The sequence below is a fragment of the Phasianus colchicus genome, chromosome 2, assembly GCF_987193195.1.
Source record: "Phasianus colchicus chromosome 2, bPhaCol1.hap1.1, whole genome shotgun sequence".
Classification (NCBI taxonomy): domain Eukaryota; kingdom Metazoa; phylum Chordata; class Aves; order Galliformes; family Phasianidae; genus Phasianus; species Phasianus colchicus.
In genome coordinates this window covers 57,225,517-57,246,862 of record NC_143437.1, presented here as the reverse complement: position 1 = coordinate 57,246,862, position 21,346 = coordinate 57,225,517, and the positions used below count along the sequence as shown (strand labels likewise).

Here is a 21,346-nt window from a genome sequence, read left to right as displayed (position 1 = left end):
TAGTAGCTTGTGGTAGCAGTGGTAGTGTGAAGACGGTTGGACTAGATGATCTTGCATGTCCTTTCCAACCTCGTGATCCTATGATTCTATGACATCCAGTCTGTGGTTTCCATAAGACTATGCAGACCTAATGAAAATACCGCGTGAAAGACATTAACGGCAAACACAGCGTGAAATGGGTCAAAATAGTTCTGAAGCATTTTCAAGCAAATTTTATCTGCCATGAAGAAAAGGTACAGACAGGTCAAGTACAGAAATCCATGCAACTTTCTCTCAGCTTCCAATCTCCCACCCACATCTCTCCGTGCTACTTCCTTCCTGCTTTGGCCATCTTTTTGTTCTCCCTCTCCTCCATCCACACTCCCTTCAAAAGTGAAAGTAAGAACCTGCATTTACACATACACAGTCGCTCCCTCCAGATCCTGTCCGCATGCACAGACATATCTGCAAAAACACAAGGCAGGATTTGGTTTGGCATCATCCACAGAATACAGCACCAGAGTTTTGTTTCCAAGGAGCACAAAGTCTTTATTCAAGCAGGAAAACAGAGCCTTCCACTCCTCGCCTCAGAGGAGCAGCCTCCCACCTATGCCCCAGAGGCAGATTCCCAACAGCAGGCTGTGCAGTCGCAGCTGGGGTATTACTACCCCAGTAAGAGCGCTCTGCTGTCTCATAAAAAACGAACAGCTGCTCACAGCAAGACTACAGCTAAAAGACAGAAAATCATCGCTCCGCACTGCGCAGGCCCAAGACACGGACGACAGTTCGGAGCAGCACCAGCCCCGCCCGCCTCCCGCCGTGCCCCGGGCCGGCCGCGCGGTGCGCACTGGGAGATGTAGTCCCGCGCCTGCGGCCCCGTGCCCCCTCTCTCGTTGGGCCGAAGGGCGCGGCGCCTGCGTCCGGGCCGCGTTGTCCCGGCGGGCAGCCTCGCTCGTCCCACCCGGAGATGCAGCGTGCGCTGCGCCGGCTGCTCCCCTCGCTCTGCTCGGCGTGGCCTGCGGCTCTCCTCGCCCCGCGCCCCCTCCTCTCCCCGCGCGCGGGTCCCATGGCGCTGCGGCCGGCGGCGGCGGCGGCGGCGGCAGCAGAAGCGGGGGGCGGCGAGGAGCCCGCCATCGTAGCCGGCTTGACCCCAAAGCACGGTGAGGGGAACGGGGCCTAGGGGGGGCCGGGCTGCGGGCGGGGCCGAGCAAGCGCGCCGCGGGGGCGGGCGGGCGCCGGGAGCGGGCGCGTGGCAGCTGCGGTCAGGGGGCCGTGGGGAGCGGTTCCGTGAGCGCTCCGTGTAAACCTCTAATCGGGCTTGCGCTGTGTGGCTGTGCGGAGTGCTACGCCTATCCCTTTCTGGCTTGTTAATTAAAGGAGATTTCTTTAGCTGGGTCAGTTCGGGGCTGACCCTGTTTAATAATATATTTCTTGACGATGTGAACGAGGGAATTGAATGCACCCTGAGTAAGTTTGCAGGTGTCACCAAGCTGGAAGGAAGTGTCGGTCTGCCTGGGGGTAGGAAGGCCCTACAGAGGGGTGCGGACAGGCTGGATCACTGGGCTGAGGGCACTGGGATGAAGTTCACGAAGACCAAGTGCTGCGTCCCACATTTTGGGTGGAGCATCCCCGACAACACTGCAGTCTTGGGGCAGTGGCTGAAAGACTGTGTGGAAAAAATGGACCTGGGGGTGTTGGCCAATGCTGAATATGGGCCAGCGGTGTGACCAGGTGGCCAAGAAGGCCTATGGCATCCTGGCTTGTACCAGAAATAGCTCAGCCAGCAGAAGCAGGGAGGTGATTGTCCCCTGTACTCAGCACTTGTGAGGCCGCCTCTCAAGTAGTGCTCAGTTTTGGGCCCCTCACTATAAAAAAGTCATCAAGGTCCTGGAGCGTGTCCACAGTGGGTCAACAAAGCTGGTTGAGGGGTCTGGAGCACAAGTGTTACAGGGAGTGGCTGAGAGAACTGAAATTGTTTAGTCTGGAGAAGAGGAGGTTCAGGGGAGACCTAAGAATCATAGAGTCATATAATAGCTTGGATTGGAAGGGACCTCAAGCATCAAGTTCCAACCTTCCTGTTACATGCAGAATTGCCAACCTCTAGATGAAGTACTAGATCAAGTTGCCAAAGGAAATATTTCTTAAGAGTGGTCAGGTGCTTGAACAGGCTGCCCAGCTAGGTGGTGCAGTTACTGTTCCTGGAGGTGTTCAAGAAATGTGTAAAAACAGGACTTTTAGACCCTTAGTGGGCATGGTGGTTATGGGTTGATGGTTAGACTAGATGATCTTAGTAGTCATTTCCAACCTTTCTGACTCTACAATTCTCTGGGCATGTGAAGCTTGTGCCAGTAGTAGGAACTCAGAAAGCCAAGAGAGCCATTTCCACAGCAACAATAGATTCAGCTGAGTTTGGATGAGGTTTTAAAGCCTATCCAGTTCCAACCCCAATCATTATTTGTTACTGTTTATGGGGAACAGCGGCCACAGACCTGATCTTGAGTGGTTTTTTATGTGCAGGTGTAAAATAATCGAAAACTGTTTTTCCTGCTACTAAGTGTAGAGAGAGGAGGCCTGAGAAAGAAGTACAATGAGAGTGTTTTTCTTTACTTTTGTGTTTTCTATGACATGTAGCTTGTTTTGTTTTGTTTTCTTCTTTTTTCTGCTAGAACAGGTGGCTCATCTTCATGAACAGCAGTAACTGCTTAATGACGGATAGCTCAGTAACCGCTCTAAGACAAATACAGGAATAGCATAGATCCCTCTTCATATATGAAATTCATGCAGTTAAGAATAAAGTTTATCCTTCAGTAGTTTGGTAGTCAAGGAGTTGCTGTGGAAGCTCTTCTAGTTAGATAGGTCTGAGATTATGAACATTTTGCCAGGAATTTGGAAAGTCCTGTTTTCAGGTTGCTTTAGTGACGAGGATACAACTTGTGGATTTTGTTGGTGATTTCCTTAATATTTAATTCAGGAAAAGGTGGAATCTTGATATGTATAGTTGAGAAGCAGTGCCCGTGTTGTTTGGGAAGAGATGTTGCTAATGGGCTGTGCCCCTGCTCTGCTCACCTGCTGCTGTTCAGCACATACTGCGCTTTGTGTCTACAAGGCAGAAGGAGGGCATAATCTGCAATATACACCCCTCTGATTTAGGTGAATCCTTGTTCCGCGGCTGATGCTACCGTACCAAATTCCTTTTGCTCTTAATGGTTTTGCATTTCTGAATCTCGTTGACAACTTTTCTGCCCCAGCTGTCCTTGTTTGTCAGTTTCATGGGTTTTTTGTTTCGTCCTTCAGTTTGTGACCTCTTTAAAAGGAGAAAATGTTATGTTCTGTATGCTGGTGGATCACCAGCAAGTAAGCTTAACTCTAAACGTTAGGTAATAAATCTACTGTTGCTTTAACATCTCTTTGTCATACATAGTTCTTTATTGTCTACAGAGGGAACAAGCAGCCACTCTAAACAGTTTTTCTTTTTATTAGCCTTTGGCATAAACATAGGTTTCAGACCACAACCACATAGTGATTTACACCTCCCTACCTTCGGCTGGAGTTAGCATGTAACCAGATTCTTCTTTTGCTTATCATCCCAATAGCCCAGACTGGCTCTATACTGTTGATTTTACACATGTAGCATAGCTTTGCATGCCACAATAGCATAATGTGCACTTTTACTGCCAATTTTTCCCCTTGGGCCAGATTTGGACTATCTGCACTGGTCACAAGAAAAGCTTTCAAAGTGTGTTGTCTGTCATAATGAGCTGTCCTGGGATAAACTGCAATTCTGACACAAGGCTTCTTCCGCTGCAGTAATCCCATTGTGGAGCTGTCCCAAGAGAATGTTACTGGATGTCTAGTTGTGTGTACATTCTCTGTAGCTAGAGGAGGTACTGATTTTTCATTTCTTAAGGTGTAGTTTAATACGCATATTACACTGTGTGGGAGATGCAGGACTAGAATAATCATCTTGTTCCTGTGTGATGTAGTCAGCTGAGATCTCTTTGTTTTATGTGAATTTGTAGGATTCCCTTTCTGCTCCTTCATGCCTCATTTTCAGCATGTTTACATTGGAAATAATTTCCTACTGTTTATCTGCACTGAATTTCATATGCTATTACTGTTATCCAGAGTGAGCTGTACATGATATATGAAGACTTGTATTGTTTTATACTTGGTCATAACTGTCCTTTTTGCTTCTAACTGCATTTACTTAGAATGGATCGAAACAATAAGTTATTAAATGTAGAAGGCTGTACTCTCTTTTTATGCTATTTCACATTTAGCGTTGAAGTATTTTTACTGATCTGTTGTCAAGGAAGAAGAGTAGCATTCTTAAAAGAGATTTATGTCATTATTTGTTTGCTGAGAAGTAGATAAATTTATGCTTTGTATATTGCTTATATATAATGTCACGTAGGTATTTGTACTGAAAACTCATACCCAGTGTGTTTTTTAAATGTATTACAGATGGGCTGGAAAATATGCAGCAAAAGAAGAAAATTGTTAAAGGAAATAAAAAAAGGACACAAGAGGAAAAAAAGCCATGTCTTCCCGCTGATTCAGTAGATTCTCTGATGGCAGAAATGCCATTTGCTGAGACAGATATTGAAGATGAATTTGCTAGTAAGTGTATTTAAATGGAAATAGTGTAAAAGGATAGACATATTCTGCATACAATTCCTGATCCTGTCTGTTGGAATGCACAGGTTGGCTGGGCACGTAGAGTACGGTCTCCCTGCAAACAGAACCAAGTCCAGAAGTTTATTAGTCCTCAGTCCTGCAGATATTTGAGGATGTTAAAAAATTTGTTTTGTGATTCGTTGAAGCAATGAGCCACAGCATAATGATGTCTCATATACGTCTATTCACATTACTGTATACAAGCTGCTGAAGTGATGGCTTCTATGAGCTGTCTTCCAGATGTGTGTTCCCAGCGTGTGGCTAGAAGTGCACTTGTTACTGAATGATGGACAGGGGCTGCAAATAAAATAAGCTGGGAGATCCACACAGGAACTGAGGATATGCACTTTTATTTTTTTTTTTTCCTTAAATGTTGGAAGGGGTCTTTGAGAAGGGAGAAGATGAGAGACTAGACTTAAATTTTATTCTCTCTGGGTTTGGTCCTTGAACTGCGGGTTGGCCACTCCTAGTCTACCACAACCTTCTCCTTTAATAATCCTGCATATCTTGTTCTATGTTGTAAAATGCAGTATGTGGGGAATTGCTCTGAAGTCATATCCATGTTCAGGTCTGGACAATTGCTGGCCTAGTGCACTGCAGCAGCTTGGCTAAATGAAACACAGCTGTAGTTTGGAAACCATGTATGTATGTTAACGGCTTATAAACCCTGCCTGGATGTACAGACTGTTAGTTCAAGTATGGTACTCCACTTGTGTGGCTGTGTTAATGGAGGCTGGAGTAGGATCCCAGTCAGACAGTTCAGTGCATGGGCAGATCAGATGCCTGGGAACATGTGGTCCAGTCAGCTGACTGAAGTGATATTAAGGATTACTGGATATGATATTAGGTATATCTTTGTTCTGATTTGTCTATATGCTGAAAGTATTTTTTTTTTTCTTTTTTTTTTTTTTTCCAGTGCATACAACCTCTGAAATAAACAGGGAAAAGAAAAGGAAGAGGACTACTGGAAAGGAAATTCCAGAAGGCAGTGAGAGAAAGAAGAAAAAGAAAAAACAGTACCAGCCAAATTATTTCATTTCTCTTCCAATTACTAATCCAGAGGTGATATTCTTTATTACAGTAATTCGGTATAACTAGAATTATTTCAGCAGCTGCATGTGTTTGTAAGAAGAGCAGTGTTTGAGCTTGAGCAAGTTCATTTTTTCAGGTATTTTTAGAAGAACATTAGCAGCCTATTCTATAAGTTAACGTTTTTAACTAACATCTTTGTGAATAAAATTACTCATCTGGGAAAGACTAGAGAAAGGTTATCTTTTTATTATCTTACAAAATTCATGTTATTTTGATTGAAACCGCCTTAATTTCTCCCTCTGCACTGTTTCACTGTTGCTTATTTTGTCATTCACGTGGAATATGGAAGAAAGATGTTCCATTTAATAGGAAAATCACTGCAGTATTTCTAGCTCTCCATATACACGGATTTTAAATTTGGATCTGTTGCTGTTTTAATTTTGCATTTTGAAGTTTTTGAAGTTTCCCATAAAGCTGATCACCTTGTTTAAAATTCAAACAAGCTACTGCTTTAGTGAGATGCTGTTGAAATGGATTCAAGAAGTGCAGCAATGTCCTCAAAACTTCTTCTCCTGCAATTAGCACGTGTTTAACCTAACTGTAAAGTGAATTTTAACTCATTCTGCATCTGTACTGTCTGTTTTCAGTGAAAGTCAAAAATTAAGAGAATCTGCAATGAAAATAATATAAGCTAGTTCTGGAAATTACAGTGCAGTCTTTGATTCTACAAAAAAAGTTACGTGAAGAAGAGATGGCAGAAACCCTCCCTTTTCAGAATAGTTTTAGGATAGCCTTACACAACCATTGGTGATCTTTTATGCCATCCTGCTCTGAAATATCTTTTCTTCCTGTCTCTTCCATGATTTAACAACAACAATTAATGTAGGAGTTATATAATCTGACAATTGAGAATTACTGCTCACAATTGTTATGTTGAATTGCTGATGGAGTGGAAAAATCTTAACATGCTTCTTTCTTAATATGCTCTGTATTTGATCTTCTTTCATTTACGGAGGAAATGGGACAAATGTATTAAATCTCAGAGCATTTAGGAATTCCAAGACTCTACTAGAAAGTTTTGTTAACACTTGCCTCAGATGTAGAGTTGTTATCAAAGTAGAAAATACATGTTGGAATTTGTTTAGGCAACAGTAGCCAAAATTCAGACTTCAGACATCTGGTTTCTTGATAGCTGGCGGGGATCTGGTAATTACTAGTAGTATTTCAGTTAGCAATCAGAGGTCTTCCTTTTGTGAGAATTTGATTTTATTCCAGTGAAGTGTTTTAGGCATAATTGCTCTTTCTTCATATTTTATATAGTATTTTGAGCTTTACACAAAGAACCATTTTGTGGTAAGGGATGTTTCTAAAACACTTAATGAACTGTTCCTCTCAGAAGTTAAACATTTTCCTTGCTTTCATTTTAATGAAGTAAAATGGGGTGTTCCATTCATTTTGGATTTATATTGAATTCGTATTTTTAACTGTGCAAAAAATGATTAAATAGATTATTATTGTACCTGATTAAAGTTATCTTTCACCTGATGTGTTAGCACTGGCTAGATGACTCCCTGAGGGTCTTTTGGTCTTGATTGTAATTGCAAAAAGGTGTTCAATTTTTAAAGCTGCTTCCTAGTAGTGTTCAGTAAGCAAAACTAAGTTACTTTATTACTCTTTAGAATAATGTATTCTAAGTAATGGGAGAGGCTACATTGAAATCAATATTTGAGTCCTTTTTCAGAGGAAATTTTTAAAAATAATTTGAGAGGGGAACAGTTGGGACAGACACCTCTTTAAGTTGGGAAATCTCAAGTTACATGAAATTGGCAGCTTGATATGATAGCTAAAGGGGGAACTGGTGGTAGTGCAGGGAGAGTGCAGGACATAAGCAGGAAAGGACTGGGATGCACTACTCAGAAAAGAATACAGGCAAGGCAGAGAAAGGTGTTGCCTTCAAATAGAATGCTGAATAATGCTGATCTTCAGCACTAAGGTATGGCTTAAATTTCTCCTGCATCTGAAACTACAATAAATGTGTAATATAGCCAGGGTAAGTTCTGACACTTGAAGGAAATGGTCTTATTACAACATGATATATAATCAAAGTGTTGTGATTTTATTCAAGTGTGTTACGCTACTAAAAACACTTTTGGTTTTGTAGATTCAATATCACTTTTTTTCTGGCAAATGGTTCTTACTTTCCTTTGTCCTTACCATTCTTCCTAGAGTTGATACCATTCAGTTATATATCTATTTTTTAATGTATATAGTGCTTTACGTTCTAAATACATAAATAAAGAAGGAGCTACTAAATGTATTAGATTAAACTACTGCATGGCAAAACCGATCTTAACAACGTGGGTCACAAAAGTACTGCTTGCTCCCATTACGTTTTGCTTTTTCAGGAAATGTATGTTCATTATAACTAAGTACAGCTATTTTAAACCTCATAGCTACTTCGCTCATTATAAAAGTCAATATATACAGTGTATTTGTTAAGCATTCACCAGTGAGTTTCAAATAAAAATCAAATTGATGGTTTCTACATGCTTCTTTTACACTATGTACACCAAAGCTGATTTGTCTTTGCTTACTGTGGTTTAAAGAAGGAACTCATTTTGCCTGTCAGTCAAGGTTATTGGATTTGGTTTACTCACAAGCATTCCTGCATGTTTTTTTAAATTACTGCAATACAACAGCTATCTTAATTGCAAGCACAGTAAACAGTTTAGATACAATTTATAAAGCATATATTTTTCACTGGAGAAAAATGCAAATCAGATACTTTTAAAGATGACTGATGGTGTTAGATCTGCCAAAATGTTACAGAAATTCATTGATGTGTTTGAAGAGAATATGTACATTGTACTTTCTTTTGGACATGAAGATCAGAATTGTAAGTCGGGTATCTCCACACACACAGAATATTCTCTATTTAAATTAGGCCTGATCCGAATCCTCCAGAGACCTCTTCCACTTTTCAGATGCCTGTCTGCATGTAGCACATACACACTCAACAGACAGTAGAGAAATTCACTGAAGAAGTCTCTGATCTGGGCCACTGTCAGTGTACAGCAATCTGCATGATCTCAAGCTGTTCTAGGAACCTTAGGGAAGCCAGGTTCTGTTCTGATGGGGAATGTCCACTTGTTTGTTAATCACTGCATTTGTTTTTGATTTGAGTTTACTCAGATCAGCTAGCACAGCTTTGTTGCAGGATAAAAGTTCCTTCTGCAAGAATGATTTCTACATAAACATTTGACTTCAGTTTGTGTGCTTTCTTGTTCAGCTGCATTACGGGATGCAGTAACCGTAATGGCTAACTGTTGTTTTTATGTCTCTATCTCCCCAGATTGCTGGCAACATTCGGGCTGTCCAAGATGCAATAATACAGAAGGATGATAGGCTTTCCAAAGCAATGGTTCACTGCGGTTCGTTGCATGTCACAATGTTAGTGATGCATTTATCCAGCAAAGAAGAAATTAGCATGTAGGTATTTTGAAAATGTAGTTTCATTGGTGGAGTTTGCAAAAAGGTAGAAAGAATAACTGATGCTTTTTGTAAGCCCTAAATTACTGGAGTTACTGAATATTTAATTCATGTTGCTCTTAAATTTCTAATCTTAATATTAGCTATTTGCATACCATGGTATGTCATGAGCTCTGCCCAAAGTACGCCTTTTCATTGCATTTTTCACAGCATATGCTGAACTTATATGCAAAAAAATCTCGCGTTTGTTAGAGTAGTTATTTCAAAACTGTGTTTTGGTTGTAGAGAATATTGAACAGATTGACAGAGGGGCTTCAGATTTTCATAGCTCAGGAAATGTTATAGGCCAAGTTAGTAATAGTCAATGAAAAACTACAGTGAAATAAGCCTTAGCTCCCAGGTACTGTCTCATGCAGTTAGTTTTTTATGCCTCTAAATGCCTCCAGAATATACTCACACTGAAGGAGAGGTGTTTATATTGCCTTATGTTGCTTCAGGGAAATAGCTGAATGTTTGATCATATAGAAGGCATAAAAGTTGTAGAAAAGCATGCGTATAATACAATGACATATGTATGTAAGTGTTATATGTGACTTTCCATAAAAATGGAATTGTTTGGTTTGGTGGCATTTGCTCTTTATCACACGCTGTATAGCTCTCAGGCAAGTCTAAGGTACAAGTTCAGTGGTTGGTGTGAAGTTCTTAATATGAGTAAGACTCAAGTCAATACACCTGTAATATACAAATGTTTAGAATAGTAGTTTGCGTGTCTAGCTATAATTGTGACTTGAAATGAAAATGTGTTTCACAGTCCTGCTTTGCATGGACTTTCTTGGCAGTTTCTACATAGATGTGGTGTCTAGTAGCTTACATATATATGCTGTTTCTATATATGCACGCTTAATTGCAAAAATAAAATAGCTGACAACTGATGTTAGTTAAAATGCTGATAAATAGCCTGCTGGTATTATACAAATATCTGGGAATCCTTCAGTGTTTATATATCAATGTTGTGAATTGCTCATGAATCAAAATTCATTATATTCTTGTAATTCTGTTAAAAAAAAAAAAGCCCCACTTTTTCTATCTCCCCAAGAGGAGGTCTTTCAGGGGGCTTTCATCATTTTTATATTGTAGTGGTCTTAAAAGCCATGCAGGTCATACACCGAATTATCTAGATCAGTAACTAACAAGGTGCAGTGAGACATAGCTTGAGTTATGGTAACACAATTACTAAACAGTGTGTCTATTAAGTGTGCGTGGCAAATCACTTTTATCCCCAAAAGATTTTGCTTTTAAAGTACAGATGGCTTATAAGAAAGAGTTCAAGGTAATCCAGCAAGTAGTGGAAGATATTTTGGCTGAAAACACTTAATGCTTACAAATAACGAGTTACCAGTGCGTCTAAATCAGTTGCTCTGTTTGTTTTTCACACTTGTTTCCTTGAGTGCTGTAATACTAAATCCTTGAGGCCTCAATGTTCTTACCTCTCCTCTTGTGAAGTTATGAGTTTGTAGCCTTCCTCCTTCAACACTCTGAAAAGAGAGAAGTAGCTAACCAGGAACAGAAAGGAAAGCAAAGTATCCTAGATCTGCTGGACTCCTCCTCCATGTTCCTTTTGTCTCCTGGAGTAGACACACCTGCCCAGGTTGATGAGGGAACTGTGGTAGCACCTGAGAATTGGTGAAAACAGTGAGACCAAGATTATTATTAAAGGCATTTAAGTATGAACTTTTTAAAAAAAGGAGTGTGAGAGGTTATATCAAAGGCAAATATACCTTGTCATTAATAATTATTTTTTTACAGTCCTAAACTGTATTTCAAAAGAAATATTGCCAAATTCAGTATCCTTAGCCACACCTTGAGTTCCTCTCAGCTCTTGCTGTCTGATGGCCACCTGGGCACTTGCTTATGGAGTTCTTTTCTGCCTCTCCCAGCAGAACTCCACAGTCCAGGAACACAGGATCTGTCCTCTAGTCAGCAGCTTCCCCAGTGATTCTCCCCTTTCCTGTCCAGGTGCTTCCTGCAGCTATCTAGCTCAGCTGTCCTCAGGTATTCTAGGTTGCATTTTCTATTGTATGGAATTCTTTTTTTTTTTTGTAACTGATGCTTTCTTTTTAACAATCTGTGAGCACTTGAAGACAGAGAAGTTGCATTTTCCTTTCATCACCAACTTTTTGATACCACGTTAATGGAAAGAAATCAAGATCCAGACTGGCAGAAGAACCTGTGTGTAACGTTGAGTTACAGTACTAACTCAAACTGCAACTAGTGATCTGGGCAGCTGAAAGTTCACAGATCCATAAGTTTGGATCCGTTGAGTTATTCAGATATCTACACTATCATGTATTGCCTCTGTCTATACAGAAATGAAATGTGTTGAATGCTATTTGAAGTTCAAACGCGATAAGACTGTTCTAAACATAATATTCAATTGAGCATGACATGGAAATTAAGCTTCTCTTTGTATGGGAATCCAGACCTGCAATTTGCATAGGATCTTTCTAGCAGATAGGCTGCAATCTGGCCTCCATAAATACACTTTACATTTAAGACTGTATAAAACCAAGAATGCAAGGTTTAAAATAACATAAAGAAAGCTAGCATTCCCTTACATGACAAAAAATCCTTGATTGAAATCAAGTAACTTTCTTAACCTGGCCTTGGTTTCAATTAACTGCATGGATCTCAATACTCCATCTTATTAAGTACACTGGAAAAGTGTGTAGAGATGCTTGTATATGTACGTACAGGCATAAAAATACAGACATGTCGGAAATCATGCTGATGCCTTTCATCCAGCTGCTGTAAAAAAGAGTAAAATAAATTCTTGAGAGTTTTTATCCTCTTACTGCCATCTAGTGTTTATAAAGCCAACATTGGTTTAGTGAAAACTTCCAATTCTACAACTAAAGAGCACATGAGAGATCTTTAGAAGGCATTAAGAATATAGGGTTCTTCTTGATTGTGAATAATTTCAAAACAAAAGCGATTCAAAACAAATACTTCATGTTCTCATACAAATACCTAATAGGGCTAATTAAAATGATTAGAAGGTTATGAGTGTTGCTGCTGTTAAATTACATGTGGATTATTTGTGCATGCTACTTCTGTCTTTTAAAGTAAGCATTGGTTTTGGTGATACTTATTTTCCTGTCTGCTCTGAGCTTAATAGTAATTTCTGTATAATTTTATCATTATATTACATATAAAATGTCACTAACATCTGTTTATACTTTTAAGTAACAAGTAGCAAGCTTGAAGGAATCAGAATCTTAGAGCATCCCACTCATAGCAGGGCATGAACAAAAGTAAATTACTTTAAGAATAGAAAACAAAATGCTTCTCAGTAAGCATCTTAAATGTGATGCACAGAGTAGTAGAGACACTGTCATCTTTGTATCTAGTCATTCAGATGAATTCTGTTCAGGAATTACACCTGTGGCTGTCTGCCTTACTGTTTCTGCAGTTTTACAGCGGGGTGCGTGAACCAGTTTGCCATTACATAATAGTGAGAATACTGACTGCACTGATAGTAAGTAGCACAGAAATACCTGAGTAAATAGTAAATTAATACTAAAAATGCTTTTGAGATTTTTGTATAGAGAGATTAATAATATATAAACAATATTAAAATATTTGACTATGACATACATATTTTCTTTCCCCTTGACAGAGCAGTTGGTGCTCTTTCTGACAGCAAGGATTTTGTAGAAGATCTCCTAAAAGGAAAAACCGTGGATTTGTCTTTTCAAGGAATCGACCATTTCAAAAATGAAGTTGGATTTGTGCAGTTGGCAGAAAATGATCATACAGCTATACTTTCAGAAATAGCAGGTACAACTTTTCAATATAATCTTAAGTGCTTTAAAGACTTTCTAGCAACCTTATGAAGTGAGCCTTATCTAGATCATAGCAGAGCACAAATATGAGTAAGATGGTACTAATTTAGTCAACACTGATTTACTTTTAACAGCTGCTATTCTTACACAATTGATTTCTCAACATATCTGAAAGGGACTTTAATTATAGTGCCATTCTCTGAGATCTTTTTACTTAGCATATATAAAAAGCACAGCACAAGTTTATAGATGGATAAAAAGACTACCTTGTTCTGGTTCAAACACTGTGTGTTGTTTCTCAGCTGATATGCACTTTATCTGACTTGTAAATTTGCATAGTTCTCTTTAGCGTTCATGCTGAATAGAGTACTGAGAGTTTGGTATTTGTTTCTCTTCTATGGTCTGGGAGTCTTTAAGTTTTCTGTTTCCTCTGTGCAATATGTATCACTCTTAAACCTCACCATGTGCTTGTGTACAGCTGCACATACACACACAGAATTCTATACGTACTTACATATATTTATATAGAGGTATATACATAAAATCAAATAGAGACTTTCTCTCCACTGGAGGATAAAGGGAGATCAGAACATGGTAGACTACCAAAGGAATCAAATTAGAGTCCATGCAGCTTTAGCTTGAGTGGTTTTTTTGGACTGCTTGTGGAACCAGTCTGTGGCTTTCTCAGTGTTAATTGCCTTTGTTTAACAATTATGAAATTACTGAAAAATGTTGCAGGTGCACACTATTACACGTGTGTACCTGCATGAGCAATTCAAGAGGATAACTCTTAGTTAACAGTGGAACTAAGGCCACTGTCTTTGTCAGACACATAAAATGTATCTAAAATAGAGTTCTCAAGTCAGCAGAAATATACAAATTATAAGTCATATAACTGTCAGCTAAGAAACAGCAAACAAAATAAGGTAGAGTGGAGATTTTTTTCTGTCTACAAGGCTATACTTAAACGATGTTGTTTACAGATAGTAAATAAAAATTCTCAGCAAACATTATTAATTCATCAGTGTCCTTTAAAGCACTTTAAAACAATTCCAGCTATTCCCTGAAAAGACTCTTATAAAAAGAGTTCTGCAATATTGATGAATTATCTTTTGTGCTTTGAGGAATTTGAGGTCACCCTACTTGTTTAATGATGCAACAACCCATATGGGGCATTTTGCAGAACAGCAAAGACTGCTGCTGTCACAAAATCTCTTGTGCAGTCCAGAATGGATAAAAAATAGAGAAAGTCTTTATTAATACAGCACTTTCTCTAGCAACTCATTAATTAATTTCTGATATGCCTTAAAATCTTAGTTTTTTTAATGTTTTTTATCACATCTACAAATAAGAAAGTTGAAGTGTCAGTTATCAGAAATACGGCTCTTCTTGTATTCAGTGGCTCACTGACACAATCTTTTATTTGCAAATGATAAAATAGTTCCCTTATCATTATAGAACTGTGTTGTGGTGCATCCTGAAACATTCTTGAGTTTGGAATATTTAGAACATAATCTCTTGAATTAAATTTGAGTATATTTCACATGTTTTCCAAATTTGTTTAATTTGTTTAACATTTTCCTACATTTTCTTGGCTGCAATATCTTTTATTTGAGAGTGCCCTATTTTTGGAATATGTTTTCCCTCTGTAGTATGGTCACTGTATTCCAGTCATAATTATTGTTCTTCAGCTGGTATCGTATCCATTGAAAAGATGAGTATTTTGCTTACACTAACTTCTGGAACTGATTATAGTACCTTTCATCACTTTGGTTGAGCTGAATGCTTCATCTAACAAATTGCATAGTGATGTTTTTAAAGTGCCTTTTGATGCTCAGGTTGTAAAAAAATTAAAGTTGAATTAAAATGATCACATTTCATCTATCATTGTTTTCTCTGTATGGTGTAGATATATTCTGGTGCACTCCTCCACTCAGATACCATGTAGTAGTTTCTGAACTGTACTTGAAACAATAAACATACCTTCTGATACAAAGAAGCATATTAGAAATACACTGAGTTTTTCCAAAAAAAAGTTTCATATATACATTCAAAAATAAGCTGTATGTCAAATATGCCTTGTATGCCTACTCTGGGGATAGTATCCTGAGTATACAATTTAGGAAGACAGCTGCAAGAGAAAATACTGGGAACTCCTGTGAATCAGGATCTGTACACATATACTCTTCTGTGGCTACATGTCTGACATAAGACAACTGTTGAAAATGTATTTTTCCATTTTTTGAGAGCTGTATTCTCTCCAAACGTAGCTTGTCTGTAACATAACTTTGGTCTCTGCTTTTCCCTTACTTGAAAAAGAGAAGGCACTGGAGAGACCTCATTGCAGCCTTCCAGTACTTGAACAGAGCATATAAACAGGAGGGAGAATGGCTGTTTACAAGGGTGAATAGTGATAGGACAAGGGGGAATAGTTTTAAACTGAGACAGTAGAGGTTTAGGTTAGATAGTAGGAGGAAGTTTTCACAGAGAGGGTGGTGACGCACTGGAACAGGTTGCCCAAGGAGGTTGCAGATGCCCCATCCCTGCAGGCATTCAAGGCCAGGCTGGATGTGGCTGGGCAGCCTGGTCTGGTGGTTGGCATCCCTGCACATAGCAGGGGGTTGAAACTCAATGATCATTGTGGTCCTTTTCAACCCAGGCCATTCTGTGATTCCCTGGAAATAGTTTTAAACTGAAGCTCGCAGAAAGAAAAAACCTCCATTGTTGTTTGAAGGATATTAATGATTCTGTTGTCTGTGGAAGAGTGAACTTCTGTAGCTGGTTTGATTTCTGGCAAGATCTAAACTTAGTTTCTTACAGAGTTACTATCGTGTTCCTTCCAAATTACATGTGGTTTCTGCTGCACTCTTAAGGTGAATTCTGATTTCACCTGTTATTTTGTATTCTTGAAAATGTTGAAAGAGGACCATCAGTAACACAATAGAAAATACATTAAGTTCACATTAGCTTCCTTTAAGACACTGTTCCATAAATAACATGGAAGTTTGATGCTGATAACATCTGAATGTACTGAAGTACCATTATGGCAACTTCCATGTCTAGTAACACCAATGTAAACAGAAGTTTGGTAGAGAAAAAAGTTCAGGAAAAGCAGAGGTAATATCAATCTTCTGTCTGTTGTGATTTCCTTCTTATTCCCTAACAACCCATTAACAGAGATTATGATCAGATAATTATCTAGTAGAAATAACACTTTATTTTTAAGTATTAACTGAGGAGCGTGAGAAGTACTGAAATCCATTTTTGTCTAAGCCTTCTAAGAAGACTCTACCTAGAAAACTAAGTACACATAGTAATTTTAAAGAAGTTGTCATTTCTTGTACTTCATTATGCCATGGAATATTTGAAGTACTAAGTGAATTTGAAAAATAACAAATTTCATTTTTACAATTATATTAAAAATGCTGTTAGAAACTGATACAAGTGAATGAGTGAATCCTGTTTGTTGTTTTTTTTTTCTTTTGTTTTTTGGTTTTTTTTTTTTTAATACCCCTAGGGTTTGCAGTTTCAAGTTTACAGATAAATGGTGCCAGTTGCATTCTGGTCACCAGAGGGAGCCTGAATTCCACAAACAAGAATTACTGATGTTTTCACAGTTGACTGTTGCTGTTGCTTTTGATCCTTTGTTTTTCAAAGAAATGTTAAATTATTCTAATTACATTAAAATGTTTAATCAAATGTTTTAGAACTTTTTAATGTAATTAGACTAGGAAAACAAGTAGTATGCCTAACTCCTCTAACTTTAGTTTCCTAAAAATGACATTTAGTCTAATTTCTCTATGCTAGTTTTCATAACAGTCATCATTAGAGAGAGAAATGGAGAGGCAGTCACAGCCTGTTTCTCTAAGTGCATTGCATCTTTACTCAAGCATAACATAGCATTACAACCATGCCAAAGCAGTTTGGCTCCCTGTTGTGCTGTGGGATTCTGCAATCACACACTGAATTCAGCTGTGATTAAAATAACCTTTTTTTTCCTTTGCCAGGTATTTTAACCTTTACAATTTGTCAGTGTAGTTTACTGAAATGCTACATGACTGTCAGCACAAAGGACAGGAGTGGTGGCTGACCTGGGGCTAGAGAGCAGGAGCCTCTTTAAAGATTATGTAACCACATATTTGTCATCTGTCTTAGGGTGAGTTATGTTGCCCTGACTTCAGAGAGCCTAAAGAAATACTTTAATTCAGTTAATTTAGTTCACTTAGTTTCCAGATGGCTGAAGCTAAAATAAATACATTTTGTCTCTTGTCAGTTATTTTTAAACCATGTTGTATGATGTAAAAAATCGTGAACTCGAAACTGTTGTAGTTTTTCATTAAAATAACTGATTTGTAAGAAGTGAACAAAAACCTGTTAGTCCAAATCCCTAAGAACTCTATTCAAGATATACTGCTAGGGTAGGTTAGGCTTTTTTTCCAGTCCATGTACCTATGTTAGTTACTGTTCCTATGAATGCATGTACTTCTGATCATAAAGTTTTTCCACAAACTCATAAGAGGTAAACAACAAGCAAGAAAAACAAACAAAAAGGAATAAAGCTGGAATGTTGTTGGTCTGTGTAGAAACTTGGCTCATGCACAGCACAAAGAAAATCATGCTCTAAAGTTCAAAGTAACTGGCAGTTTGATTTTTCTTTTCTTAAAAAATATAAAGTATGTATGTATTGGCTGATATAATATTATTATTTCACTCATCAGAAAAAAAAAAGTAGTTTTGCTGATTTCATTACAAGAGCCAAGACACCTACCTGGTAGTAGACTTGCACATTGTTCATGCCTTTTGATATGATGTAGTTTTCTGCATGAAGCCTTTTCTAATTAAGCCTTTTGCTACATGCCAGTTTTCATTTTAGGCCCTTTGAGTAGACAAATGCTGACAAAAGAGGCATACATTTTAATGAAAATAAACAATAACCATTAAAGCTCAGCACCAGTTAATTTTATGAGTTTGCACTCCTGTAGGTAATCGTTATTAAACACTAACAAAGTATCATGCTCAAGATCTTATAATTCATTAGTGAATGAATAATGCTGTGACCAGCAAAAGAGGCTGGAGGGGATATGAGGAGCACTGGACTGGGGGCCTGGCTTTGTACTGCACTTACACTCAGGTGGGGTCTTAAAATTCAGGACCAGCTGCATGGCAGGAGGCAGAATAGAAAAAACGTCTAGCCTGCTGAGAAAAATGCAAAAATATGATTTGACTCTATAATGAAGGCATTTTCAGGGAAGTACAGAAAAGGCAGATGTAAAGGGGATTCTTTTGTCATGGTGACAAAGATTTAGGAAGTACTGGGATGAATTAAAAGCACTATCGGAACTCAGTTCCATCAAGAACTCACGTTGAGCCTTCACATTATTGTTGTCTTGTCAGGCTTACCTTACATACTAGTATCTGTGTACAAAGTGTGGATTGCTTGATCCAGGTGCTCTCTTGATCTTAATGAATGAAGACATTTGTCTTTTATATACCTGTGTAGTGATGGAGACAAAGAGAACCCATGGTTGCTACTGATACATGTCTGAAATAACTATATAGCTCACTGATACATGATAGTGGTGTGGTGGCAACTCACTATGGAAAAGCCTAAGTAACCATAAAAGAACTGTTGGGAAATATAACTATGTCTTGCCTGCTGGTACAGTGCGAAGCTGCCTATCTGTAGAGAAATGCTGAGTATGTTACTCTCAATACTATTGTGAAAATAAGGATAACATGAAGACCTTATTTGTAACACCCAAACCTTTGCTAAGTAGTAGCCAACAAAATATTCTCCTAAAATAACAACTAGGAACTTAAGAAAAATGTACAATACTTAGTGTGTTAAATTTCTAATTTCAAGTGTAGTTTAACAATTCTTGCTTCCCCTGTGTCTTCAGCTTTAAGAGGATAGTCAGGAATACCTCTACTAAATCTTTTAATTTAGGGAATATGGTTTAGAAATGAACAGAGATTAATAAACTGAAAGAAAATCTACATACAGAATAGTTCCACGCATTCAATGAAATACTAGAAAAGAAGAAGGCTATCACAAATTATTATTCAATATACAATTGTAGCAGGGCAGATCAATACAATGGGAAAGGTGTTACATCAAAGGTGATGGTAAAAGAACAAGCACATTAGAAAGGTGCTATAAGGAAAGGGAATAAGATTACTTACCCATATCACAAGAGTCTAGGGTCACAAAAGAAAACTTCACCAAAGAAGGATCTCCAGGAAGGAATCTTTCCCCAGAGGCAGTCAGCTCTTAAATGAGGTCTAAGGTAGGTGCAGCCAGGCTTCACCCCTTCCAGTCACGCAGGTGAATTGCCTTCACCTGTACTCCCAGAGCTGACCAGGTCCTTTCCCCAGGTGATCTATCAGTGGTTCAGGCTGTGACCCAACAGTTCACATACAACAATTTTTCTATGAATCATTCTGTATTGATCTAGTTGTGGAATTTCTGAGCCTTTCCGGTTTATAGCTGTTTTGGACAAGTTTCATGTATCACATTTCAGGTCTAATTATGGGAAAACAGTTGTCTAATGAATTCAGCTACATCCAGTATAAAAGGCACAGATGACATTCAGTAATTTTGACATTGTAAAAATAATGCACAGAATAATATTGCAGAGTACTTTGAACTGCATGAAAGATGGTCTGAAAGCTGTCAGAAAATTTGTTCTAGGAAGTCACAGAGTTGTATATATAGCCTTTTTGAGGGTATACTTTGAAGCTGCAGATACTGGTCATCCTGAAATTAATAAGGGAAAATACAGATCCTCTTAGTTTTTCAGTCCAGCTAGTAATGTTATGTATAAGGGAAAGATGGTAGATGCTCAGACCCATGTGCATTGTCTGTCTATCGTTCCTGTCACTGGCCTCTGCTTGCTTTCAGTTCAGGTAATCCTCATCATGAAGTTTAACCTTCACATACTTGTTCATTCTTGAAATCCCCTTTCATAAAGTCCCTTAAGCCTGGAACTTTTTTCTGCCCACAACATCCATGCTTCCTATCCCTGTTCTTTTAAAACCCTCCTTATGATTACTTCTTCAGAGGGCCGCATAGATATTAATAGCATTACATTATCTTTTACTCTTTCTGTGCTCTCAGAATAACATTTTGCTTTGTTTCTTTCTTTTCCCTCCATCTCCTCAGATTTCTATTTTCATTATCTCTGAGGAAAGTAACATTGTGGTAATGATATTTGTAAGTCACCTTAACCTGTAAAATGCTAACGTGTACTACAGAACCATACAACTGAAGTTATTTGTAGTGCCAATAAGTGTGACCAATCTCTTGAGCCTGTGATATTTATACAATGATCTGTGCCACAGCAAAGCTGTGTGAGGAGGTTATGTCCGATCACCATGGGAACACACATGGGCACACACATACATATGTAAATAGATCAGATTTAAAACTGCGGTCTCCCTCCAAAGTTGTTTTCTACTTTACAGCAGTTTTTCTTTATGTTTTTTCTTTTTTAGAATTGCAGGCAGGAAAAAAAAGATGATTTTGAAAAGATGATTTGAAACAAAATTATAAATATGTTTATTTAGCACAAAATGAAGACGCCCATGCTGTGTGACTGCTGTTCAGCATTATAAAGTGTAGGTTCTTTACTGTTCCACTGTAACACACATTTATAGTACCATCATAATCAGTCTACCTTGTTGAAAACACCGTGTTTTAAATCCCGTGATTGGCTAAATCACTGTTGTGACACTGAGCTCTTAGAGGAGTTAGGGGCATATCTCTGTAGGTGCCCATCTAGGGGAGAGATAAGACATGGTAGCAGAAGAGTTGAGCTTCATAGGAGAGAAAAAGACTAAGACTACAATCCATGAGACTATCACAGGGTAGCATAAACTTGTTTTTAATAAGACTAATCCTTTGCTGGAGTATCAAAGTCAAGGAGTCCCCAGATGATGCTGTTCATCTGGGAGAACCAAATAAAGGAAGCAGAAAATGGGTTTGTTACCAACCATTTCAGTTTTAAATAAGTCTAACATTTTATTCAGCATTTACTCAGCTTAACAACATCAGAAAACAAGCTGGCCATTGGAAGCACAGAAATACATGCACAGCATTAATACATGACTTAATTTGTACTTCTGCATCTCAATTTGAATAAGCAGCAAACATTTATTTAGTCATCTGTTTTGATATGTTAATCTGTTGTTCATGAATTCTTGTGTGCACAGCTGCATAATAGCTTAGCAGGCATTCAGTGCAAACATAGAACTGTTTCCCACAGACACAAAATAATACAGGTAGGTAAGCTGATCTTGTGTATAACCTCATATCTAAAGCTATTGAC

General features: G+C 38.4%; 1 protein-coding gene across 3 annotated transcripts in view; it reads left to right on the top strand.

Moving 5' to 3' along the window:
• The first annotated feature begins 832 nt into the window (after window positions 1-832).
• Window positions 833-21,346, top strand: part of AKAP7 (A-kinase anchoring protein 7) — a 75,600-nt gene continuing 55,086 nt past the window's right edge. For all 3 annotated transcript variants that reach the window (XR_016464365.1, XM_090135794.1, XM_031614290.2), the window contains exons 1-5: window positions 833-1,139; window positions 4,444-4,599; window positions 5,573-5,718; window positions 9,041-9,177; window positions 12,854-13,014. Coding sequence is in view for 2 of the 3 variants with exons in the window: in XM_090135794.1 (XP_089991920.1) it covers window positions 947-1,139; window positions 4,444-4,599; window positions 5,573-5,718; window positions 9,041-9,177; window positions 12,854-13,014 (793 nt within the window). In the remaining variant the exon portion in view is untranslated. The remainder of the gene's footprint in view (window positions 1,140-4,443; window positions 4,600-5,572; window positions 5,719-9,040; window positions 9,178-12,853; window positions 13,015-21,346) is intronic.